We start from the raw sequence: 27,039 nt of genomic DNA on the forward strand, positions 1-27,039 counted from the left end.
TGTTTACCTCTGCATAGTAAGTCCTCACTTAACATTGTCAGTAGGTTCTTGGAAACTGCAACTGTAAGTGAAACAGTGTATAATGAAACCAGTTTTACCGTAGGCTAATTGAGAAAATCAAGAGTTAAATTCCTATGGCATATTTCTGGCCACAAAAACATTACCAAACTTCTCCATAAAGACCAAAACATTTCTAATACTTAACATGGAAATAAATGTGAGCTGTACATACAGTTAAGAAAGATTAATAAAAACAAGTAAGATAATGACTTACCCAATTTTTGGTAAAACAGTGAGTGATGGTGGTTGTAGTGGTGGTGGGTTAAATCAAGGAATAAATGTCTGCAAAGTGAAACTTGTAAGGAGCACTTCCTTCCAACACGAAGTTCAAAAACAACAAATTTGGTGGGCTCGCCAAGTTCTTTCATTCCACATTGTTTATTTTTGTGCATCCGTGTGATTATCATGGACTTTACACATTTTCATTTACAATTATTTGTATTCATTCCTTCATTCATTTTCCAACTCGCTTATTCCAGTTCAGGGTCTTGGGTGGCCGGAGCCTGTCCCAGCAGCTCAGGATGCAAGGCAGGCACCAGCCCTAGACAGGATGCCATTCCACTGCAGGACGACTCTCACACACACCCTCACACTCGCTCAAACTGGGGCAGTGTAGACATGCCTGTTTACCTAACGTGCACATCTTTGGGACGTGGGAGGAAGCCACAGTGCCTGGAAAAAAACCCATGAGGACATGGAGAAATTAAGTCTTGAGATTTTATAATAGAAAATCCATACAGGATTTCTATGACAAATCATTTTACATTGTAAATACAGTAGTTTAATTTTTATATTGTTTGTACATATTCATTAGTGGTTAGTCTTTGATGCCACCAGCATAATGTACTCTCAAAATCAGGAGAACTACCAAGAATGTCAGCTATCATATTCATTAGGAAAATGGCTTAAAACATCATAATTTGCTTTCTTCTGACTCACAAAAAGCTCTTCTTGGATTTGGTATGGATGAGTTTGGTTACCGATTCTGAATAATTGGTGATCCTTTGTGTTTTCTCTAACAAAAGTACTTTTAAATGTATGAAATATCTTATTAATATACTCGAGGCTCCATTTCTAGCTGGTTGCTTTTAATATTTGAGTACCCACTAGTAAATCTAAGCATCAGGGGACCTGGTGTTTCTTTTTTTTTTTTTTTTTTTTTTTTGAGACGACGTCTCGCTCTGTCGCCCAGGCTGGAGTGCAGTGGCCGGATCTCAGCTCACTGCAAGCTCCGCCTCCCGGGTTTACGCCATTCTCCTGCCTCAGCCTCCCGAGTAGCTGGGACTACAGGCGCCCGCCACCTCGCCCGGCTAGTTTTTTGTATTTTTTAATAGAGATGGGGTTTCACCGTGTTAGCCAGGATGGTCTGCATCTCCTGACCTCGCGATCTGCCCGTCTCGGCCTCCCAAAGTGCTGGGATTAACAGGCTTGAGCCACCGCGCCCGGCCTGGTGTTTCTTCAAAAGGCTTCTTGATGTGTCTTAGCCTGTGTCTTCTCTGACAAAATGTACTGGTGAGATGAGCAATAATGCTATCTTCTGGGTTTTATTAATGGATACAGTCAATGGAAATTGTTGAGGCAGTCTCCTTACAAATACCTGGACACTGAATTTTTAGGGTACAGTGGTGTGTGTGTGTGTGTGTGTGTGTGTAATTCATTGACTATGTGTGGTTCTCTGAAATGACAAGCGAACCAATAACAATCTAACTCTCCCTGCCCTCCCATTGTCACCACAGCCTGATGCTTTAACAGTCATTTGTGGTCTGATGTCTGGTAACTTAATTCATTTGATGAGGCATCTGTCGCTTTGCCAGTTACTCCCTAATTGACCTGCAGAATCTTAGGTTTATATAAACCTGAAGAAGTTCTTTTAGTCTTACTGAGATTTCCCTGTGTGTTCATCCATGGTTTAATTAAGTTATTAAGAATAGTGTTTCAGAACTCATTCAGCTCAATAGCAAAAATACAAATAACCCAACTTGAAAAATGGGCGGAGGGCCTGAATAGACATATCTCCTAAGGAGATATAAAAGTGGCCCACACACATATGAAAGGATGCTTATTAACGTCACTAAACGTCAGAGAAATGCAAATCAAAACCACAGTGAGATATCAGCTCACACCTGTTAGAATGGCTACTATCAAAAATACAAGAGATAAGAAGTGCTGGTGAGGATGTGGAGAATAAGAGAACCCTTGCACTCCGTTGGTGGGAATGTAAACTAGCACAGCCATTATGGAAAACAACATGGAGGTTCATCAAAAATTAAAAATAGAAATATCATATGATCTAGCAATCCCATTACTGGGTATTTCTCCAAAGGAAATGAAATCAGTATGTTGAAGAGATATCTGTGCTCCATGCAGCATTATTCACAATAGCCGGGATATGGAAACAACCTACATGTCCATCAGTAGATGACTGGATAAATAAACTATGGTATATATACGCAATGGAATATTATTCAGTCTTAAAAACGAAGATGATCCTCCATTTACAACAGCGTGGGTGAACCTAGAGGACATTCTGCTAAGTGAAATAAGCCAGACACAGAAGGAAAAATGCTACATAATCTCGCATATATGTGCAATCTTAAACTAAAAATCAAATACACAGAAACAGAGAGTAGAACTGTAGTTTAGGGGGTCAGGGAGATGGGGAGATGTAGGTCAAAGGTACTAAGTTGCAGTTATGTATGATAAGTAAATCTAGAGATCTAATGTACAACACGGGGACTATAGCTAATAACATCGTATACTGGAAATCTGCCCAGAGAATAGATTTTAGGTACTCTTACCACACAAAAAAAAGAAAACTAACTGTGTGAGATGATGGTTATGTTGGTTTTCTTAACTGCAGTAATCATTTGAGCTAAGTATATGTACATCAAAGCATCATGTTGTACACTTTAAATATACACAACAAAAATCAATTAAAATTTAAAAAGAGAATAGTTCTTTTGTGAAAGCATGTTGGCGATTGCTAGGGCTCGGGAAGAGAGGGGAATGGGAAGAGTAACTGCGTAATGGACATGGGGTTTCCTTTGAGGGTGATAAAAATGTTTCAGAACCTATAGATAGAGTTTATGGTTATGCAACATCATGAATGTACTAAATGCCACCAAATTGTTCACTTTAAAATGATTAATTTTATGTTATGGAAATTTCACTTCAGATTTTAAAAATAGTATTTTAATGGTGTGGCCTCTTGAGCCTGGATATGTGTGTGTGTGTGTGTGTGTGTGTGTGTGTGTGTTTTAAGTTTCAGAAACATGAATTTGTTTAATGAGAAAATGACAGAAGTCTAAATTTTTAAAGCCTTGGAACAAACATTTTAACTTATTCCACAGATTTAGAAATGACGTATACAGAAGACATGGCTTTGTCTTCTGCAAACATTATTTTAAAAATTGGACTCCTATTTCCTACCTATACAATAAAAAGTCCTGCATCAAAAAGTGATGGATTTTAGTGTTTTGCTAAATTGGATCTAGTGCAAAGCCCAGGCAGATTGATGTTATAGCACCAGCAGTCTTGAAGGAACTTTTTTAAAAAGAGAGATTTGGTTGAGCAGTGTCATTATCAGCTTCACCTGTGAGGGAAATTTCCCGAGGGAGACGGTGTCTGTCTCATGTTGCACTCCTTCGTATTGACAGATCCATTAGCAAATGTAATTAGAAAAGCAAAGTTGGACTTTGAATAATTAGGTTAAAGTCACAAATGATTTCTGGGCAAAATAATAGAAGCTGTTGCAGTTCAGCCTGCTGTTTCCTGCTTTACAGAGAAATGAGTGAAATGGGCAGTTGCTGTATGCAGTGGTTTCTTTCTTGTGTTGGAGGCTGATACTTTCCCAATAATAAAGTTTGAAATAGCAAAGACCTCACTTTGGCCCTTTCAAATGTCTGAAGGGCTTCGTTTCCAGGGAATAAATGGGGCTGCAGAATGTTTTTGCTAAACAAAACATAGTCATAGCAAAAACAAAATTTACTTTATCCCAGGAGTGTTAAGAAATGTGTGGTTTTGTGGATGATGTTTTTTTCTCTGTTTTCATTCCTTTCTTTTCCTTTTTTTTTTTTTTTTTTGTTCTTGGAATAATGGTTTATTTATTTATATGGAATTATTTTCTGAAAGAAAAACAAAACACTTATTTCAAAAGACGTTTGGACTCTCATGCCACCCAAAATACCTTTTCAGCAGTAGTTTCTATATTTTGATTTTAGAAAAGTCTGTTATTGGTAATAGAGTCCAGAATAAAAAAAAGATTTCCCAAATATTCAAAATGCAATCACGTGAGTCTAAACTTTTTGTTCATCTCAGTGCCAATACAGAAAAAAGAGGAATTAGGAAATAGAGGCCAGCGTCCAATACCTGCAGATGTGTCCTTGAAGCTTTTGATGTACTTTGTGACGATATGGGAATGAACAGAATGGCGTCCTCCTCCGTGCGTGATGACTGATGCTCACACTGTGCCTGGACAGTGCCAGGGTCAGCGATAGGAAGCAGTGCAGAGCATCCATCCCCCATCTTTATCAAAGGCCCCCATCCATACTCTGCAGGCTGCCAGGTCTTGGCTTTGGCCATATGGGATTGAAAATAAAATTATAATTACTTGCCACATTTGAAGATTAGGAAGATTAAGATTTCAGACTTCTTGAAAGTAAGAGTGAGAAGTTCTGGCACCATTGGGCCCACTTGCCTATTAGCAGCAACCAGGCAAGGAGGACAAGATGCTGCCCCCTTGGGCAAGATGGGGCCTAGGTGTTCATTGCTGTCCCCCTGGCTCGTGTCTCTTGTTTGCTTTATTTCTCTGGCCTGCAGATGTCTCTGTTACTGGCATTGGGATCTGCACCAAGCCCTCTGTACAGTAAGGAGATGAGACTCTGCCCCTGCCCAGGTTGGGGAGAAGCCAGGAGAGAACTGTCCTTTGCACTGCAGCAGGACAAAGCCCTGGTATGGGATGAAGATGGGCAGGAGTTCAAGACCAGCCTGGCCAACATGGTGAAACCCTGTCTCTACTAAAAATACAAAAATTAGCGGGGCGTGTTGGCGCACACCTGTAATCCCAGCTACTCAAGGGGCTGAGGCAGGAGGATCACTTGAGTCCAGAAGGCGGAGGTTTCAGTGAGCCAAGATTGTGGCAGTGTGGGAGCACGTGGGTGTCCTTCCCAGATAAGGCGAGTGGGATCGCTATAGATAGACTACAGAACCTGACGGATTAGAAAGTGGAGAGAAAGGTGTGGTCAGCCCTCACGGCAGCAGCCCACTCTGAGTAGGCTGGCATTTTCTCTTTTTGGAGGTAACGGTGGCTAAGACAGCCTCACCAGTGTCCCTTGTCTTCAGACTATGAAGTTATAATTAGACATTTTAACTTACGATGAGACGGTTCATGTAGTTCAGCCTTAGAGTCAGGTCCTGGTCAAAGGCCAGGCAGCCAAAGTAACTTCAGAGTAACTGACACCGTTTCCTTGTAGCTCTCCTCTAGGATGAAGGAGACCCATCATCCTCAGTGACACTTAAAACATTCGTTTTCTCTCTCACCACTGGGCAGGCCTCTCTTCCCTGGAACTCCTCTGAAAAGCTCCCCACACTGCCCCGGAGGACAGTTACCCAGAATCCCTAGTGCCTGGGCAGGCAGAAGGCCAGAACCCTCGGGCAGCAGGAATGTTTCTCCCGCCCACTGGCAGCGGGTATCTTCCAGCCTGTCCTTCCTCACTGCGGCCACCCACACATGCCATGTGGGTGTTCCTTATTCCAATTCTAGCTCTGCTTTGGGGGAACTCTTTCAGTGAACATTGAAAACATTTGTTATATTATCCAATGTTACTTTTCAGTTAGAAACTGGTACCTTAGCCTCCAAATTGAAATACTAAAATTATTGCATTTTAAAGTTGAAAGCGCCTTTTGCAATTGCCCATTCAAAGTCTTCATTTTGTAAATGAGGGTCCCAAGAGATGGGGAGGGAGCTATATAGCTTGCCCAAGGTTACATAATTTGTAAATGAAATCAGGCAACTATTACAAAACAAAATAGTGGAGAGGTTACTCTGATAAGTAGGGTGAGAAAGAGACCAACAGGCTACAATTGGTATGGCCATCCAAATGGAGAAACCATTCCTTTGTTTATTTGCCTAGGAGCAACACTGGGGAATTGGTCACTTTGTAAGAACTGTGTTTTCTTTTGTATTTTTAAGGTTAGGGTTCAAATAGAAACATGAGATTAAGGCCTTTAATCATACTTACAATAGGAGCCTTTTTTTTTTTTTTTTTTATTGCTTTAAGATCATTGAGATTCATTTTTATTTGTTTCTTTTAACCATGAAGCTAAACTTACTTTGACAGCATGCATACGAAAAATTAAAGCCATAAAATTGCTTAGCTTTGACAGGAGATACATCTTTAGATTTTAAGATAAAAATTTAAAAGGTATTATGTTTTATTCAGGAAGCGTTTAAATATAAAGTGGTTGATTGACTAACATTTTTAGTGCACCGATTTGGGTGCGTGGAGGTTAAGGGGTGTGGGTGGGAATGGGGAAGGATTTCATGGCTCCACATCATGTCGTCATCCCATCCCAGGATGACCAGTCCTCCCATTCGCCACAGCCAGTGCCACCGCCCGTGATTGTTTTGTGCTCTGTAGATTACACGCACATGATCCCACTTGATCCTCACAATGATGCTATGATGGAAGACAGGTTGATGTTGTTATCACCATTTCATACAAAGAAATTGAGTGTTCACATGCCTGGGGTTAGCAGGCAGTGAGGAGAGCAGCTGGTATAGAACCCTGTCTTTGTTTTTTTTTTTTTTTTTTTTGTCTGAGACAGAGGTCTTACTCTGTCTCCCAGGCTGGAGTGCAGTGGTGTGATTTCGGCTCACTGCAACCTCCGCCTCCTGGACTCAAGCGATCCTCCCGCCTCAGCCCCCAGAGTAGCCGGGACCATAGGCGCACGCCAACATGCGCCGCTAATTTTTGTATTTTTGGTAGAGACAGAGTTTCACTATGTTGGCCAGGCTGGTCTTGAACTCCTGCTGTCAAGTGATCTACCCGCCTCAGCCTCCCAAAGTGCTGCGATTACAAGTGTGAGCCACCATGCCCAGCAAGAACCCTGTCTTCTAAACATATTAACTACTTTTATTTTTTATTTTAGTGTGGTGCATAAGAGGAAACAAATATATTAATTATCGAACTCTCGAGGTTTATTTTATTATAGCAGGAAGAGTTTCAAAAATTTGAAACGTTTAAAGAATATTGAACTGTAGAGACTGGCTGAGTTTGAGGGCTCATATTTGATGCCTCACAGATGCTGTTTGTATATAGTTTTATCAAAGAAGAGGGATCTCGGTGCTGGATAGTAGTTTTAGGTTTGATTGACAACGTGCGGTTGCCCTCCATAAAGGCTTACACTCCTACCAAAAGTCCATTCAGTTTTTCAAATAAAACAGTGTCTCCGCCACATGTGGTTTTGCCCTTTTGGTTCAGCAGCCTTGTAATCTGTTGACAGCAGATGAAACCTGCCCCTGATTTCCATAAGGTCCACACCCAGCATTTGCAGGATCTAGGACAAGAGGATGAAAGATCTTGGGCTGGGCCAGGATTGGGGAAGGAGAGTGAGGTGACATTTTATAATAAATAAAGACAGGATTAGTGACAGTACTGTGCGAGCTGTATTGTGGCTTAAGGTGAAAGGAAAAAACACCGATCCTATCCTTTATTATTTATGTATTTATTTATTTATTTATTTATAAGGTAACTCTGTCACTCCAGGCTGGAGTGCAGTGGTGCAATTTCAGCTCACTGCATCCTCGACCTCTCTAGGCTCAAGTGATCCTCCCATCTCAGCCTCCCTAGTAGCTGGCCCTACAGGCACATGCCACCACACTCAGCTAATTTTTGTATTTTTTTGTACACATGGAGTTTTGCCATATTGCCTAGGCTGGTCTCAAATCCTGGGCTCAGGCGATTCTCCTGCCTTGGCCTCCCACAAGTGCTGGGATTACAGGCGTGAGCTACTGGCACTCAGCCTGATCTTATCTTTATCAAACATTTTGATATGTTGTTCATCATTAATTTTTTGCCCTGATTTTTATTTTATCAGATATTACATTAAATATTTATTTATCTTGAATATTGAGCTTTTGGTGCTCCTTTAAAGTTTGTACCTGTGGTGAGTTATCTCCTCACTTGCCTCCTCTTAGCTTTTAGTCTCTGCCCTGCCTTGGGCCTGGGAGTGCACACAAAAGGGCACCATCCACCCTCCCTGCAGACTGAGGAGTAAGTCTGCATGGCCCCCAGATTGGGCCCAGGGCTGGCAAGGCAGGGGATTCTAGGGGCTGGGCTATGTGAAGCTGGGTGCTGGTCACAGGTTTTCTTGCCTGTGGAGAATAGAGTGGGTGGAGGAGGGCCAAGGTGAAACTCTTTGGGGCAGTCGAACTCCCTGGGGAGCTTGTGAGACACAGATGGCTCATATTCTGATTCTGTAAGTCTAGGGTAGGACCCAAGCTTTCTCATTTCTTTGTTTTTTTTTTTTTGTTTGTTTTGTTTTGTTTTTTTGTTTTTTGTTTTTTTTGAGATGGAGTCTTGCGCTGTCACCCAGGTTGGAGTACCGTGGTGCCATCTCAGCTCACTGCCACCTCCGCCTCCCAGGTTCAAGCGATTCTCCTGCCTCAGCCTCCCGAGTAGCTGGGACTACAGGCGTGTGCCACCACACCTGGCTAATTTTTGTATTTTTAGTAGAGACGGGGTTTCACCATGTTAGCTAGGATGGTCTTGATCTCCTGACCTTATGATCCGCCCACCTCGGCTTCCCAAAGTGCTAAGATTATAGGTGTGAGCCACCGCGCCTGGGTAAGTTTTCTCATTTCTAACAAGTTCCCAAGTGCTGCTGGACCAGGGTGTATACTTTGAGGACCCTTGCTCTAAAGCAGCAGTTCCCACCTTTTTTGGCGCCAGGGACTGGTTTATGGAAGGGGGTTTTTCCACAGATAGGGTTGGGCGGGGCGGTGATTTTGGGATGATTCAAGTGCATTACATTTACTGTACACTTTATTTCTATTATTATTACATTATAATATATATTGAAATAATTATACAACTCACCATAATGCAGACTCAGTGCGAGCCCTGAGCTTGTTTTCCTGCAACTAGACGGTCCCATCTAGAGGTGATGGGAGACAGTGACAGATCATCAGGCATTAGATTCTCATAAGGAGATCTCATAGATCGCTCATATGTGCAGTTCACAATAGGGTTCACTCTCCTAAGAGAATCTAATACCTCTGTTGATCTGACAGGAAGCAGAGCTCAGTGCGCTCACCTCCTGCTGTGCAGCCTCTAGTACGGACAGCCCCTAGTAGCCTCAGGCTTGGGGACCCCTGCTGTAACCAGGTTTAGAGCAGGGGTCCCTCTCGCCTGCATCCAAGAAGCTGCTTGTGAGACTCCTTGACAGGTTTCCGTGCATGGGGAATATGGAGAGTCTTGGGATTCTTTACCATACTTACCTTTGGATTTGTTTATCTAGCAGCATATCCTGAATGTACCTTTCAGGAGAAAGACTGCATACTTTTCTGCTTTCCTGACCAGTCCTACATTTGTCACTCTTATTAATAGAGCCTTCTCCAGGATGCTGAATGCTTGTGTTAGAGTCAATTATTGCTATAGATTTTTTTTCCTGTAAATTTCTTGCATGATGTATGGAAATGAGAGTTACAGTATCTGATGTTAGGTGGTTCTTAAGTACCCCTAGGTTTTGTTTTAAATTTGTTTTTAAAAAGAGGACATTGACTGGGCACGGTGTCTCATGCCTGTAATCCCAGCACTTTAGGGAGAGGCTGAGGTGGGTAGATCACTAGGTCAGGAGATCGAGATCATCCTGGCCAACATGGTGAAACCCGTCTCTACTAAAATTACAAAAATTAGCTAGGCATGCTGGCATGTGCCTGAGTCCAGCTACTCAGGAGGCTGAGGCAGGAGAATCACTTGAACCTGGGAGGCGGAGGTTGCAGTGAGCCAAGATCACGCCACTGCACTCCAGCCTGGGCCAAAGAGGGAGACTGTCTCAAAAAAAAAAAAAGAACCCCCCCCACCACCAAAAAACAGTACGTTAAGCCCCAGGCAGGAAGATCGTTTAAAACCAGGAGTTTGTGACCAGCCTGGGCAACATGGCAAGACCCTGTCTCTACAAGAAATTTAAAAATTAGGTGGACATGCCGGCATGTGCCTGTAGTCCCAGCAACTCTGGAGGCTGAGGGAATAGAAGGATCGCTTGAGCCCAGGAGATTAAGGCTGCAGGGAGCTGTGATTGCACCACTTTACTCCAGCCTGGGTGACAGAACGAGACTCTGTCTCAAAATAAATAGAGAAGAATAAATTTAAGAAAAATTAGAAAATTTAAAAAGCACATTATTTTTAAGGTACATTAAAAACTTTTTAATAATATTGTTTTTATATACAAAGAGAAAAATAAAAATGACTCATAAGCCTTCCACCCAAATGACTCCTGTTGGTGGTAACGGGATCAAAAGTATAAAATACAGTAAAAACGACTTTCTACCCTTTCCTCCCGACTCCAGTCCCACTCTTCAATGCTGATGTTTTTGTGATTTCTTCCAGGAAAAAAAAAAAGATTTTTATTTATATCTGTCCATCCTTCTAATATTATTTACACAAGAGTGACCATACCATTAACACTGTTAGGCACCTTTTTTTTTTTTTTTTTAACTTAGCAATGTATCTTGGACTCATTTCTGTATCAGCACATAGCAGATTTACTCTAATCTTCTTAATGGTTCCTAGGATTAATCACCGGGGTATTCTAGTGTTTAACTAGTCCTGCAATTAAGATTGCTGTTAGAGCAACCTAGTAGTAAATATCTTTGTCCATATATCTTGAAAGACATTTGTGAGTCCAGTCATAGAAGTACTACCAGTAGTGGGGTTGCTGGACAAAGAGTGTGTGCATTTTTAGTTTTGAAGGCCAATAGCATCCTGCTCTCAAGAAAGGTTCACTGCCACCACGATGAGGGCCATGCGGGTTTCCCCAACATCCTTGCACGCAGTGAGTATTACAGAAGTGAAAAAGGAAAACATATTATTCCAATAGCAATAAAATATAGAATAACTAGGAATAATGTACTAGTTGTGTGAAGAAAACTTTAGTATGCTCCAGAAGGACCCAAAGGAAGACTTGAACAAATCAAAATTTTGCCAGTTTCTTGCATGGGAACTTGCAGCATGGTGAAAATACTCATTCTCAGTTAAGCAATGATTTGAATGTGACCCAATAAAAATACCCACAAGCTTTTTTAGTGGAGGAAGGGGAATTTACTAAGCTGATTTTTAAAGATCATTTAGAAAAACAAATTAGGAAGATTCAAAATATAAATAGGAATATAGGAAGATTTGACAAATAGTTTAAGCAGATATTAAAACACAATACGAAATTAAAATTATTTAAACTAGGGTTTTATACAAATAGATTCATGGATCACAGTCATAAACTGATATTTGGGAATATAATGAATGACAAATGGCATATGATGTATGGCATCTCAAATCAATGAGAAAAAATGGATAAACCCCTGTGGTGGGGGGGAGTTAAATTCATACTACACACTTTACGTGGGATAAATGCCAAATCAATAAAAGATTTATATGCAAAAAATGAAATATGTATTATGAGAATTCACAAGAGAATTGTTTTATAATCCCAGGTCTTTCTATTACGACATAAAACTCGGAAGCCACTAAAAGCAAGATTGGTAAATTCAGCTTCATTTAAAAAGTTTTTCATGGAATCACTTGAACCCAGGAGGCAGAGTTCTCAGTGAGCGGGGATAGCGCCACTGCACTCCAGCCTGGGCAACAGAGCAAGACTTCATCTAAAAAAAAAAAAGGTTTTTCATGGCAAAACCCACCATATGCAAAGTCAAAAGGCAAGCACCAAATTGGGGACAGATAAATAAAAACTAAATTTCCTAATATGTAAAGAGTTCTTACAAACCAATAGAAAAACGTCCAATGACCCAATAGGACACCAGGCAAAGATAACCGACAGAGAGTTCACAGACAAGGAAACACAGCATTTAAATATGAAATGTTTAATAAGAAAAAAATACAAATTACATAATAAGAGAAATATAAGTTACCATCTCACAGGAATCTTTTTTTTCCACTGAGAATAGCCAGAGTATGGGAAAAGAAACAACTTTTTACATCACTGATAGCAGATAAATCCATACTACTCTGTGGAGGAAATGTAGCACTCACTGAAAAGAATTACAATGCACACATATATATGTGTGTGATATACATATATATTTACACCTCTGATTATTCATTTTTTAATTTTTTTATTTTTTGTGGGTGCATAGTAGATGTATATATTTACAGCGTACATGAGATGTTTTGATGCAGGCACACAATGCATATATTTTTAACCCAGCAATTCCACATCTAGGAATTTATTTTTTGTATGTACTATAAGCACACACATGTGAAATCATGTAGGAATGATATTTTTCACTAAAAGATTACTTACAAAAGCAAAACTTTGCATACTCCATGGTATATCACACAATGGATCTGTAGAAAAGAATGAGAAAGAACTCTGTGTACTGCTATGAAATGGTCTCTAAGAAAAGTATACTGTTTTGTTTTGTTGTTTGTTTATTTGTTGAGACAGAGTTTAGCTCTTATTGCTCAGGCTGGAGTGCAGTGGCGCAATCTCGGCTCACTGCAACCTCTGCCTCCTGGGTTCAAGAGATTCTTCCGCCTCAACCTCCTGAGTAGCTGGGATTACAGGCATGCACCACCACACCCGACTCATTTTTTGTATTTTTAGTAGAGATGAGGTTTCATTATGTTGGCCAGGCTGGTCTCAAACTCCTGACCTCAAGTGATCTGTCCGCTTTGGCCTCCCAAAGTGCAGGGATTATAGGCGTGAGCCACCGCCCCTGGCTGAAAAGTATACTGTTAATTGATAAAAATTGATTTTAAAAAGCTAGGTGTTTAATGTTATGCTGACATTTGTGTAGAAGAGGAGGGAAATATATAGACCTATTTACTTTTGTATGAATTATTTGATTGTTAATGCATATACACACAAAAAGATAATACTGATTGCCTCTAAGGAAATAAATGTAGGAAGCAGAGGATAGGGCTAGGATGTAGACATTTCACTGAATACACATTTGTACCTTTTGACTTTTGAACCTTATTTGCCCTTCTCAAAAATAAGTAAATTAAAAATCCAAATTTTAAAATAATTCAATAGGTAAAAATATTCCTGGTTTTGATTTGTGTAATGCTAATGCTGAATTAGAGTGTCTTTTCAAATATTGGTTAGCCTTTTACATTTTTAAGGCAATTGCCTATTCATATATTTTGCCCATTTAAAAATTATTTTGGGGTCGAGGTGGGGTTCGCAAATTAAGGAAATTAGCCCTTTGTCTTAAGGGTCACAGAAATTTTGTTCCAGTTTGTCTTTTGACTTTGTTTATGCTGCTTTTTGCCACCTAGTATTTTTATATTTGTTCAATGTATTTTTCTTCTTTTCCCTTCCTTTCTTTCTTTATTTCTGTTTTGTTGTTTTTTTTTGTTGTTGTTGTTGTTTGTTTGTTTGTTTTAGAGGGTGGAAATGACTTTTTCATTGTGATCAGTGAGAATACAACTCTAGATCTAAGACATTCCATTATTATTTTATTTCATTTCATTTTTGAGACAATGTCTTGCTCTGTTGCCCAGGCCCGATCATGGCTCACTGCAAACCTCCCCCTTTCCGGCTGAAGCGATCTTCCCACCTCAGCCTCCTGGGTAGCCAGGACCACAAGCACCGGCTAATTTTGAGGGTTTTTTTTTTTTCAGAGATCCGGTTTCACCATGTTGCCCAGGCTGGTCTCAAACTTCTGGGCTCAAGCGATCTATCTGCCTCGGCCTCGCAGAGTGCTGAGATTATAGGCCTGAGCCACCACGCCTGGCCGACATCCAATTATTAATGCTTTTGGGTGATTTGGAAAATGACAGGCTGCTTATAAAGTCTGTTTGAAGACAGTAAAAACTGGGACAAACTCATTTTAGCAGTGACCTAGAGGATCCTCCCCGAGGGGAAGGGAAGCGGGGCTTGGGCAGGGCTGGGTGGGCGATGTGGTGGGTTTCTGATGAGCCTCTCCTCTCTCCACTCCAGCGGAGCTCCCTGCGTCTTCAGCGGTGAGGCTGGCCTCCCTGCGTGACCTGCCCGCCCAGCTCCTGGAGCTGTACCAGCAGGGCTTCTCTCTGGCAGCCCTGCACCCCTTCGTGCAGCCCACCCATGAGCGGGAGAAGACGCCCCTGGAGCACATTTTTAGAGCCATCCTGATCAAGAAAACCGACAGGTAAGGCTCCATGGGTGAACGGGTAGCATCCTGTTGTGGCTAAGGTATGCTGAATAGAGGAGGGGAAGTGAGAGGATGGGGTTGGGGGTTGAAATTTGCATGCTGTCCTCAGGGCCTCAGCCCTCAGACAAGTAAGGCAAAAAGTTAGACAACCAGAGAGGTTTCCTAGCATCCTGCGATGAAAAGCAAATGCATGTCCAACTGCAAGTAGAGAGTTCCATTTTGCATTCTTTCTCTCTTTTAACTAACTGGATTAAACTCAGCTAGAAAAATGTCTCCTTAGAAGAAGTATACACCCAGAATGATGCAGCCAGTAAAAGTGCAATACTCCTAAACTGAACATGGCCGGAAAACACAATGATTTTGTTTAGAGGCTATATACAAACTTAATGGCTTCCCCCAAAGTCTAGAAATACTTGAACATTTCGCGCCTACCATAAATTCTGTCAATCGCTTGACAGTTAAAAAAATACAAAAAATAAACACCGCCTAAATAAAATGCTATAATTGGTTTGGTCTTGATTTAGATTTTCAGGGCTTGGGGATGTTTTTCCAATTGGCTTGCCTGGTTGAATGTTTATGCCTATATTTCAATTGAGCCTAATTAAGAAAAAAGAAGTGGAGTTAGTCTTTCAAAAGGAACAATATTAATTTTGTTTTTCTTAAAAAAAAACAATGAGGGTGGGATGGAGAGAGCAGTATGTTTTTCCTGCTTTCATAAAAATTAAAATTAAAATGAAGTCTGGGAAAGGAAATCAAATTTGTCTTTTGGCCAACTATCATAGAAGGAATGACAGCATGTGCCACATTTTTAAAAGGGAGTGCAGAGCAGCTCCTCCTTGTTCTCTCTTTTTAAAGTCACTTTGCAGGTAGACAAAGCATTTGGCTGGTGTGCTCACAAGGGACAGCTGTGAGGCATGAGGTTGCGTGACTAAGACTGACTCCTCTTTCCTTTCCTTTCCTTTATTTCTTCATGGTTGATCAAGCTCTGGGGCTCTTAGACTACATCAACACACATTAGAATTTGAAGTGAAAGGTGGTGCATGTTTTTGCTCAAACCCAGAATTCACACATTTTTGGGTAGGGCGAGACTTTTCTCAATGTCTGTCTTTTATGTGTATTAGTTTGTCTTTCTCGCTCTCTTTTTTTTTTTTCTTTCCCCCGTAGAAACGAGGTCTCGCTATGTTGCCTAGGCTGGTCTTGAAATCCTGGCCTCAAGCGATCCTCTCACCTTGGCCTCCCAAACCACTGGGATTACAGGTGTGAGCCACTGAGCCTGGCTGCATATTGGTTTCTTTTATTTTCTTTTTTATTTCTTTGAGATGGGGTCTCACTCTGTCACGCACCCTGGAGCACAGTGGCATGATCTCAGCTCACTTCAACTTTTGCCTCTCAGGCTCAAGCCATCCTCCCACCTCAGCCTCCCAGGTAGCTGGGACTGCAGGTGCACACCACCACACCTGGCTAATTTTTTTATTTTTGGTAGAGACCAGGTTTCGCCATGTTGCCCAGACTGGTCTGGAACTTCTGAGCTCAAGACAGTTTCCCACATAGGTCTCCCAAAGTGCTGGGATTACAGGTGTAAGCCACCACGCCCAGTCCATTATTGGTTTCTTTATGTTGATTGGCTGTTGATCGTTATCTAGGTCAATCACAAGAAGAAACTATTCTGGGGGCCGCAGTGGTTTTAAATGACACTGACACATAGGATATGTATAATGACAGTAGCTTATATTTAGTGAGCACTCACTGTATGCCAGGCTTGATCATTATCATTTCATCTGTATCATATGCCTATGAGGTTTCCTAGCATCCTGCGATGAAAAGCAAAAGTGTTATTTTTGTTCCCATTTTAAAGGCAGAAGATTCTCTTGATCTCAGAAGTTCCAGACCAGCCTGGGCAACGTAGCGAGACCTAGTATCTACTAAAAATTTTAAAAATGAGCTGAGTGTAGTGGCGCATGCCTGTAGTCCCAGCTACCCGGGAGGCTGAGGTGGGAGGATTACTTGAGCCCAGGAACTGGAGGCTCCTAGGATGTGACTGTGTGACTGCCCTCAGCCTGGGTGACAGAATGAGATCCTGTCTCAAAAAACAAACAAACAAACAAACAGAAAAAAAAAGCAAAAAAAACCCACAGTACTGAGACACAAAGGTTGAGTTGTCAAGGTCGCACGGATAGCAGCCAGCAGAGCTCTGCCTTGCTCCCAGGAAGGCTGACTCCTGTACCTGCATTCTTAATCCGGCATGAAGCATGTGCTGAGTTTCTTTACCCATAATTCTTACGGAGAACCACGTTAGGAAAAAAAAAAAAGTAGGGGAGGATATATTTGATCTTCCATAAAGAAGTACTTTTATTACTCAACATTTCCCCCATTTTACCCCTCAGTAGTCTGTAAGTAAATCAGAATTTCAGCAAGGAAACAAAACAGACAAATGTGTTGTATGGACTACATAAGGCATCCACGGGGCTCCAGGGATTCTATTCCGCAGATTATCCGAGCAGCCTTAGCGTTTAAAGGAGACAAGTCCATTTGGGTCAGATCACCGGCGCATCCTTCAGTGTGATCTGCCATAGGAGGTGACATGAGCTCAGGACATGGTCTGAGCTTAACTCAGAAAGTGAAGGCGTATCTTTTTTTTTTTTTTTCTCCCTGCTGTGGAGCAACACTTCTCAAACTTTAATGTGCCTGTGAGTCTCCTGGGGATATGGTTAAAGAGCAGAGTCTCGGGGGAGGCCTGGGACTTGACATTTCTAACTGGTTTCCAGATGGGGCAGATGCTGATGGTCCGTGGCATGCACTTTGAGTAGCAAGGGTGTAGAGGACCTAATTCTTGCCTAACTTCATGCCTGGCGCTCAGCAACACTGCTGGGGCTTGCCATTCTACTCCTAGGAGAGCTGTAAGCACCAGGCTAGGTAAGAAAGAACACAGGACTCGGGGCCAGGAGGCCTGCGTTCTAGGCTGCACTTGGCTACTAGTAACTAGTGTTGTGCAAGGGGCACATCAGTGGATTTTTCTTGGCCTCCATTTTCTAGCTGCTACAGTGAGGGGCTGGTACTACATGATTTGCAAGGCTTGCACCAAACTCTGAGTTATCTGATGGGACAAGATGGGTGAGGAAGCCCCTCTTCAGAAATAAGAACCACCACTTTGGGGAATAGTGCATTACAAGCCAGCAGTGAAGCTGGGGGCTCAATAGGGGCTATTTACTTCCACTGAGGTAGCGTGAACAAATGAACTTACTCTCCAGAAGATAAAAATGAGCAAACTATTGAGAGGAATGAGACATTGTATGCAGGAGGATTTTCAAGAAAGGGAAGTTGGCAGTCTCCTTGGGTTTGAGCTCACTTTCGTCCCGAGTTCCTGAACTGCCTGCCTGGTGACCTCAATGAACATTTCAGCTCCTGGACAAGCAGATCCAGAGAAGGAAATTCCTTGGGTAACTTTGTGTGGGGTCTTTGGAACTGCCTTTTTTGGGAAAAAAAGAAAGCAAAAGTTTGACAGTTTATCATGTAAAACAAGGCAAAATAATCAAGAGGATCACCCCCACTTCCAGCCCCAATAGTATTGGGTGGGAGGAGTGGTGGAAGTTGGAAGCAGAGTCATTGTAAAATATAATTTTAAAGTACAGGAATTTTCTCTCCTAGCAAATGCAATAACTGCATTTTTTTTTTTTTTTTTTTTTTTTTTTTTTTTTTTTTTTGGTATTGTGAGGAAAAGACCTCAACGATCTTAAAAATAAGCAAACCAAAAAAATCAGGGCCAGGCACAGTGGCTCACACCTATAATCCCAGCACTTTGGGAGACCAAGGCAGAAGATTCTCTTGAGCTCAGAAGTTCCAGGCTAGCCTGGGCAATGTAGCGAGACCTAGTATCTACTAAAAATTTTTAAAATGAGCTGGGTGTAGTGGTGCATGCCTGTAGTCCCAGTTACCCGGGAGGCTGAGGTGGGAGGATTACTTGAGCCCAGGAGCTGGAGGCTCCTGGGATGTGACTGTGTGACTGCACTCCAGCCTGGGTGACAGAATAAGATCCTGTCTCAAAAAACAAACAAAAAACAAAAGCAAAAAACCCCACAGTACTTTTTCTTTATCAATAGAGAGTTTAAGTGGTAAAAACAAAACAAAGGAAGACTTCTGTGATTAATTTTTAATTCAGACAGTTAAAGTGATACTTTTTACAAAGTCTGCCAAAGTTCTGACAGCTATAGATGCTGTTAAATGAAATGAGTTAGCTGTTAAAAGAGAAAGAAATACTTGGCTAATATTTTTCAAGTGGCGCACATTGAAAGGGATGTAGATACCCGTTCTCGATTATTGTTGGTCCAAATGAAGTTCATTACCAAGAATCACCATGAGATGACTGTGTGAAACTTCGATATCAACCTAATGTGTTTGAAGGGTTCACATAAAATTTTTAGCAAATAACTGGGCTTTGGGATATGTCAGAACCACCAAACAGAACCCCTCAAGCTTGCATTTATTCCCTTACCCATTCACGAACACTTGCTGGGCATGTACTCTTTTCAGGGTATTGTGCTAGGAGCCCTATGTGGTGGGAAGTTAGAGGGTGCAAGTACCAGGCTCAGTTGAATGTGGAGCCTGCCTTCCAGGCACTTGCAGTCTAATTAAGTAAATGAGATATGTGTCTCATGCCACGGGAGTTTGGAAGAAGGAGATGCCACTTCTCACTGGGAGGGAAACCAAGGAAATGTTTCTGGAGGGGCAGCTTTTAACTTGGGCCTGATTTCTTTTGGGCAGACATGGGGAGTAATGAGCATGAGGCAGGAAGAGTTTATTTAAATCTCCTAATGAAATGTTTTCTAGTGGTATTTGAGTAATTGGAGAGCATCGTTGACAGTCTAACTAAATTATTAATGAGTCATTCCAAAAGTAGTTCTCAAGTGCAGTAACATTCCTCTGAGCTCACTGCCATTTTGACAGATTTCACTTACATCAATGAAAAATTACCTGATCTTTTCTTTTGAAAATTCTAATAACTGCCATTTCATTTTACCATGGCAGGCCTAGCCACACATCTAACTGTAAATTGTTCTTAATTCTAAGTGCATTGAATTTAGGCAAGTCAGTTACTTTGACTCAAGTTACTTTGACTCAAGAATGAATAGCTGAATATGAAATACTTAGCGAACAAGTAGAAAGAGAGTTTGTACTTCATTTTCTCAACTCTTTCTTTGGAACGCTTAGTGATTTTTAATAGACAATATAGTTGCACTCACTCTGAATTCTAAGTATAGTTAAGTGATCCTTCATTTTTTTCAAGCAGTTTTCCTTAGAATGAGTTGCTAAAGATCTTGAAACTTGATGGCTAAGAGAAGTCAGTTATTAGAACGTCACTTCTGATGTTTCACGAGTGTGGGTTTAATTCTAGGTTGTTTCATGATTTTAGATGTAAGTGCAGTACCAAAATGCATAGTGCCGGTCATTTTTCAGCTGTTGAATTGTCATTGTTCACACATGGAGCTAGGGTGTCATTGGTGTGTTTTTCATCATGGATGAGTTGAAGTCATTTGGCTATAGCTTTCGTAGAGTAATGGCCTTACATGGTCCAGGGACCAGGACACTAAGGAACTCTGTGGACATTTATCGGGCACCTTTTGGCCTAGGACTGGGATGGGGGCACATGGAGGAGCTATAGTTAATGCAGAGGCTGCAATTCTAAAACTCTTTTGGAAGGTGGAAAATGTGTACAATCAAAGTTACCCTTGAAAATCTTTTGAAGTGCCCATAAAATGTAATACTGTGGCATCTCTCTACCTGACCGATGCATGTTGTCCTTCAGGACTGGATCAGATTGCTTTTCCAACAGTGAACCCCATGGGTAAGTAAGCTGGTTTGGGTTTATAGTGAGTATTCATTGGAATCACACCTAGGCTGGTGAAATGTTTGCACCTAGGGAGGTGTTTGTGGGAATTGACATTGAGAGAACAGGAACTCCACGTCTCCCTTCTCGAGTTCATTCTGGGGCACATCTGCCTATTGAATAGAATAACTGGCACTGTTTTAAGTGGTAAACATTTATCCCTTTTAGTTGGATTTTTCTAAGGTAAGCATGTGTATGTAATTCACCATGCAAAGATGACTCTAAGGAGCTCCTAGATTTCAAGAAACTTATCTATCTACTAGGGCGCTGCAAAAAATATATATACAAATTATATAATTGCCCAGCTAAGTCTACAGGTCTTGGTTTGAACCTCTAACCTGAAATTTGTTAGTAACAGTGTTTTAGAAAAGGAGGCTCTGTGGCTTTCATTTGCTCTGAGTTGGGCATGATGGGTAGATTGGAATAGGGAGAGAAATAGTGGGAAGGGCCTCCCCATTATTGACATTGTGGAACAAGGGGAATGTGGTGACCAAAGGGAAACAGTGAGAGGGCAGGCATGAGAAGTCTGGGGGCCTGATGCTGAAAACAAGCCTGGGGGAGGCTGTGTGTGGAGCTGTGGTGAGCCCCTCAGGCCGGGGCCCACTTCTGTAGCTGCTGACTTAGCCAAGGCTTGTTCTAGTCCTTGTTCTAGAACAGATTCCTCCAGTGATCCTTAGCAGAGATGCAGTGGGTTGCTGAGAGCTACAGTGAGCTGCTTCATCCCAAATTGACCATATGCTTGGAGTCTGTGAAATGTTTCCTCTTAGGACATATCAGCAAGCTGTCTGTACTCAGCAACACAGATGACTCATTGAGTCAGCCTTGACCACCCAGGGTCAAGTGATGCAAGAGAAACAATTCTTTTGGCTTTTGCTGTTTTATTTCCAGGAAAGTAAATCTCAGAGAATGCTCAGCCCTTATCCTTTGTTTCTCCTCTTGAGGCCCAGAACCTAAAATCCTGAAGACTCTGTCTTTATTCTAAGACAGAGCTTGCAAAATCAGATCCCTACAGCTGCCTGGCTCATTGAATGGGGACTCTTGGGAAGTGATGAGTCAATGCCTCACCTCTGTCCTATGGTTATCAGGTGTTGCCAGTTCTTATACTTTTTTCAAGAAAAGCCAGAAATCTGGGTTTTTATGTGAAAACTTCTCTTTTAGCCTCACTTTCCAAAGTAGCATTCTTTGCCCGTAACCCATGCCACTGGCTGCCATCTTGCAGCCTCTGAGATTTCTGTGTAATGCTTACATCAGTAGAAGTAATCATGCACCCTTTGAGCTGCTCATCCTGCCTTCAACACACAGCAATTGCTGGAATCTCAGTCTCTCCTGTTACTGTGTTTCAGACGTCTGCCCACCTCCACTCCCTTTGCTGAATCCTCTTCCATCTTTGGATTCGGATTGCTTGCTCAGAGTGCCAGGCCTTGAATAGATGTTGCTCAATAGATTTTGCATGAATTGAGTAGGATAAAACCATGCCCTGGAATTTTGCTACAGATTTTCACTAAAGGACCATAAATTCATTATAAGATAGATCTGTCTTTGGTTTACATATTTATCAGTAACAAAAGTATATCTTGATAATGCAGCCACATAGCACAGACCTCAAGTAATGGAACACACACACACACACACACACACACACACACACACACACACACACACACTCCTTTCATTGCCAAAATAACAGTGATTTGCCACAAGAATAGATGTCCATTATTTTTCACTCTTCTTTTTCTTTTAAAAGACATTCAAAGCATGGCCTTCAAAGAAAGGAAATCTTTGCAGACCTTAAGTGAAGTACAAATGCATTATATTGCCTTTTTTTATAGCCTGCAAGATAATATGAACATTTTCTTTGGCATTTGAAAAGGGCAAAATTGGGAAAGTACAAAATTATATTGAAACTAAAAAGAAAATCCTTTAAAAAATTATAGTCGAAAGTGTCCTCTTTAAGTGGCCTTGTGTCTCTTCATGTCTAATTTTTACCAATTACCTTGACTCTTGGGAGAATTATAGGGCTTCTAGAAAAAGGTTTCATAATTAAGCGAAATACACAGGGGGTGGTAATGCCTACTGGGGTGTGCCCTAGAAAATGCTCACACGCGAGGCCGAGGATCAGCCCTGGAGTGCGCTGATTGTTGGAATCACACGTGGGGAAGAAAGTAACGGTGGGTTTAGCACTGATTGATGCATGCTACTGTGATGGGAAACTGCAGCCGCCGGTTTATTCTCAGAGAGCAGACATTGAGGAAGGTGAATTCAGAGGTCTTGCTTAAGGCAGAGCGGGGAATGAGAAGGTGTTTGTTTAGCTAGTGGGTCATTATTTTGGATTCCGATTTAGGAAGGGCAAACACCCGTTGCTGGCAGCTGCCCCTCCTTTCTGGTGTATCTTTCCTCATCAGTTTTCTCGAGCTTCCTGAGGGGTGTGGAGGATTTGATTAGCTCTCAGGGCTGCCACCGTACCCCCTGAGGAGCTGTCCAGCATCACCAAGACTACCTCAATTTATTCCTCCTATTTTCCCATCTCACTCTGGAGTGACACCCTTTTTCTGGTGTGTTGAAGTTTCAGGATTCACCGTTAATTATTGTGTTTGCACTTTCCAATCTAATATGCCAGCGTAAAGCCACATTCTCTTGGGGGTTTGAATTTTTTCCAATCCACACTCCTAAATGGCTTGCCGAGTTACTCTTATTCTCTTCCTCCAAAGCATCGGCCTTATCCCGGTGGAGAGAACGAGAGAGACGTGCATGGTTGGTGTGAGAGCTCATTTTCCCCACTGCTGTTCTATAGCTGTCCTTGATTGACCTGTGTCTTTCTCCATATTTTATTTTTATTTTTATTTTTTTGTTTCTTCTGAGAGAATTAGCACACTAGTGATTTCCAACCTCTCCCCAGAACGATTTTGAAATGACAGAGAACAGCGAGCAGGTACCCAAACAAAAGCAAAAGCACTAAATTTCTTTGAAATTTCCTGTTAATCTTAAAACTTGGGTGAATACTTCACTACCATGAAATGTCCGTATTTGTTTTTTAAATAAAATAGAGGTCTCCTCTTCCCACATGTACATACAATCTTTAAATAAAAATTGATTCTCTAGAAAGATTTATTTGGTAGCATTGCAAGGTAGACTACAGGGACGCTGAGACATGATTTTGAGAATCGCATGCATACAGTGTAGGTAATTTAGTTGCAAATAATTTTACTAAAGCATTTGAGTTTTCTATTTATATGTCTATCTCATATGAAATGTAGGAACTCAGATTGTCTTACTTTAAATCTTTGTTGCAGTCTTGTATTGAATAGTCTATCTATTCAACTCTCTTGAATTGAAAATTGAAATTTTTTCCTCTTTGTCAATCAGAAGTAACTTAGATTTTTTTGTGTGTGTTTTTCAAGCTGAAAAAGATATAATGGGCATTACCAGTGATGGGTCCTGGATAAGACTAGTAATAGAGTTTTACACTTTTAGATATGAATGCAGAAGTAGGTGAGATATAATGTTCAGATGCATATAAGTACATTATTAGTGGTTTAAGTGTTCTTGAGATTTTGATATAATGGTTGTCTCTAAAATCTATCCAAATTTTATATTTTAAATGATTGAAAGATTGAACCGTTTACAAAGATGTAAATGCTATAAACATGCTATAAGTATATGAAGATATGATAAATATGAGTACATCATTTCATTCACTTCCTATTCATCGACCATGAGTTGCAACTTAAAATGGCTACAAAGACTTTAAAAACCAAATTAGCAACTTGTATTCACATAACACCTGTTTCTGAGAGTCTGAGAGCACTTTGCTTCATTCCTGTATGTTTTCAGTATTGTAATTAATTCTCACTATGTCCTCATGATGGTTGTTTTTGTAGTTAATATTTGTCAAAAACATTATTGTGCTTTCAGCAGAGGTTTTAGACATGCACTCTTTTGTAACTGAAAGGTACCATGATCTTCCCTCATTCCCCACTTCTTATTTTATGTCTAGGAAAATGAGGCTGAAGAAGTTCTTAATGACTTCTCAGTTCTGAAGTTTAGAGTGGGTAGTGGGAGTGTGTGGTGAGTATAGAACTCAAGTTCCATCTTGAGACTCATGGCACAGAAATACATCGTCTTTCAACTCAGAGGCCCCAGAGCTTATAGAAACATCCTCAGAGAATTCTGAGAATTTTCTGGGCTTTGTAGCATTCCCAGTCCCCATGGCTACACTGTGGGGTGAGAGGCTTTGCTAATTCCCCAGCTGGTTTTAGAATATAGGGCTACTACTGCAAACCACTTAGAGCTCCCCACATGGCCCCATTCAGCAGGCTGGCTGGGTCTTGTCAGTTTCTGCACCAAACGATTATATGTAAATAATGGTTCTAAGACTATCAGTGTGTTTTTTTCTCTCTGCTCCCTAAAAACAAAATAAAAATGTATTTATTACTTGTCTGTTGGGTCCTCTAAGGTAGCAGTCTTTGTTAGAGAGAATGAGATGGACACAGTTCCTGCTCACGGGGAATTTGTAATATATTGCTATAGTTTAAGTCTCCAAAATTGCTCCGTCAAGCAACCTGGATCTCTTAGGAACATAATGCCCCTTTTCTCGTAAAGAACATTTATGTGTTTGCAGGTACTTCTTCATATGATTTCTCATTTTTGATAACAGCCGTCATAGCTACCATTTATTTACTGCTGTGACTGGCTGGAGTCCTTGGTCATTGCTTCATGATATACATTATCGTTATTCCCAAAAGCCAAGATGAAGGAAATGAGACTCAGAGTGGTACTTGTCCAAGCCAGTGTCCACACATTTCGTGAGTGGAGAAACCAGGTTTCACATTGGCACCTGTCTTCTAATAGCATTCTTCTTTACTTGTTTAGCTATGAGGGTTAAGGTAGGTAAGGGTAGAATTTCTCAGCCTTGGTGCTATTGACATTTTTGTGCATGGGACTGCCCTGTACATTGTGGGACATTTAGCAGACTCTCTGGTGTCTACTCACAAGATTCTACTAGCAAACCCCCCATCTCTGCGGTTGTGACAGATTCCAGACATTGCCTAAAGTCTGCTGATGGGCAAAACTGCCCCCATTTGAGAACCAGTGGGTTACTTACGGAGTAAGACAGGGAGTCTAACTTTTATTTTCTTCTAGGTAGCCACCTTTGCCAAGAGCACTTACTAAGTTAACATAACTTTGCCATTGAATAAATGCCACCTTTATTATAGTTAGGATTTCTATATGTACGTCCCAATCTATTCCTGATTCTTTATTGTTTCTTTGATCTACTTATTGACTTTTGTGCCAGAACCATGTTATTTTGATAATAAATTTGTAATGTATATTAACATCTAGTAGGGCACTATTCTTTTTTTTTTTTTTTTCTTCTTCTTCTTTTTTGACAGAGTCTCGCTCTGTCACCAGGCTGGAGTGCAGCAGTGTAATCTCAGCTCACTGCAACCTCTGCCTCCCAGGTTCAAGTGATTCTCCTGCCTCAGCCTCCCGAGTAGCTGGGATTACAGGCACACGCCACCACGCCCAGCTAATTTTTTTGTATTTTTAGTAGAGACGGGGTTTCACCATGTTGGCCAGGATGGTCTCTATCTCCTGACCTCATGATCCGCCCGCCTTGGCCTCCCAAAGTGCTGGGATTACAGGCGTGAGCCACCACGCCTGGCCAGGGCACTATTCCTTTTTAGGATCTTGACAACTTTTGGACATTGATTTTTCCATATAAAGCCTGAAGTAATTTTCTTCAGTTCCTGGTAAACTCTGTTGAAATTGTAGTTACATTAACATACTAATTTAAGAAGAATTTCCACCTTGTGTTTTCAAGAACATAATGTTCAATATTATTGTTGGAGGTAAATTTTATTTCAGAACTTCATAATAATTCTGGAAAATTCTATGTATTGTGTAAACAGTGGTTACCAAAGTGGGGTAGACATATTTAATCTTGAAGGAGAACTGAGGTGTCCATTTTTGTATATTTTATTGAAAAATTAGGAAAGAGATGATGTATCATAATATTTAGCATTCAGGTTGAAGGTGGTGTCCTGGCTTGATGTGTACGTGAGAAGTCACCTGTGCTGTATGGAGCAGGAGGGACTGCAGAAGAGCTGGTTTCAGGGAAGCACTTCCAACTGAGATGTCAGTGAGGTGAATTAGTGGATCGCTTTTGGTAATTTTGGCTAAATTAACTCTCATGAAATATACACATGGCTTTAAAAATTTTGTATGAAGTGATTGCAAATGGAAGAGAATACCAGTAATGTAAATGTAAAATCCTTCTCTCTCTCTCATGCACACCTGCGGAAATGGCTACACTGACCCATCTCTCCCTGTAAGAGCTTTGTGGGACACAGTGTGAGATTAAAACACAATGTCGGGCCGGGCACGGGGCCTCCCACCTGTAATCGCAGCACTTTGGGAGGCCAAGGTGGGTGGATCACGAGGTCAGGAGATCGAGACCATCCTGGCTAACACAGTGAAACCCCGTCTTTACTAAAAATACAAAAAATTATCTGGGCTTGGTGGTGGGTGCCTGTAGTCCCAGCTACTCGGGAAGCTGAGACAGGAGAATGGCGTGAATCCAGGAGGTGGAGCTTGCAGTGAGCGGAGACCATGCCACTACACTCCAGCCTGGGCAACAGAGCGAGACTCCGTCTCAAAAAAAAAAAAAAAAGGCCGGGCGCGGTGGCTCAAGCCTGTAATCCCAGCACTTTGGGAGGCCGAGACGGGC

At 41.4% G+C, this 27,039-nt stretch overlaps 1 protein-coding gene across 6 annotated transcripts in view; it reads left to right on the plus strand.

Moving 5' to 3' along the window:
• Positions 1-27,039, plus strand: part of RFTN1 (raftlin, lipid raft linker 1) — a 204,481-nt gene that overhangs the window by 70,693 nt on the left and 106,749 nt on the right. For all 6 annotated transcript variants that reach the window (XM_023207354.2, XM_023207349.2, XM_023207351.2 and 3 more), the window contains one exon: positions 14,242-14,428. In XM_023207354.2, the coding sequence (XP_023063122.1) occupies positions 14,242-14,428 (187 nt within the window). The remainder of the gene's footprint in view (positions 1-14,241; positions 14,429-27,039) is intronic.

This window comes from Piliocolobus tephrosceles, chromosome 2 (genome assembly GCF_002776525.5).
Source record: "Piliocolobus tephrosceles isolate RC106 chromosome 2, ASM277652v3, whole genome shotgun sequence".
NCBI lineage: Eukaryota > Metazoa > Chordata > Mammalia > Primates > Cercopithecidae > Piliocolobus > Piliocolobus tephrosceles.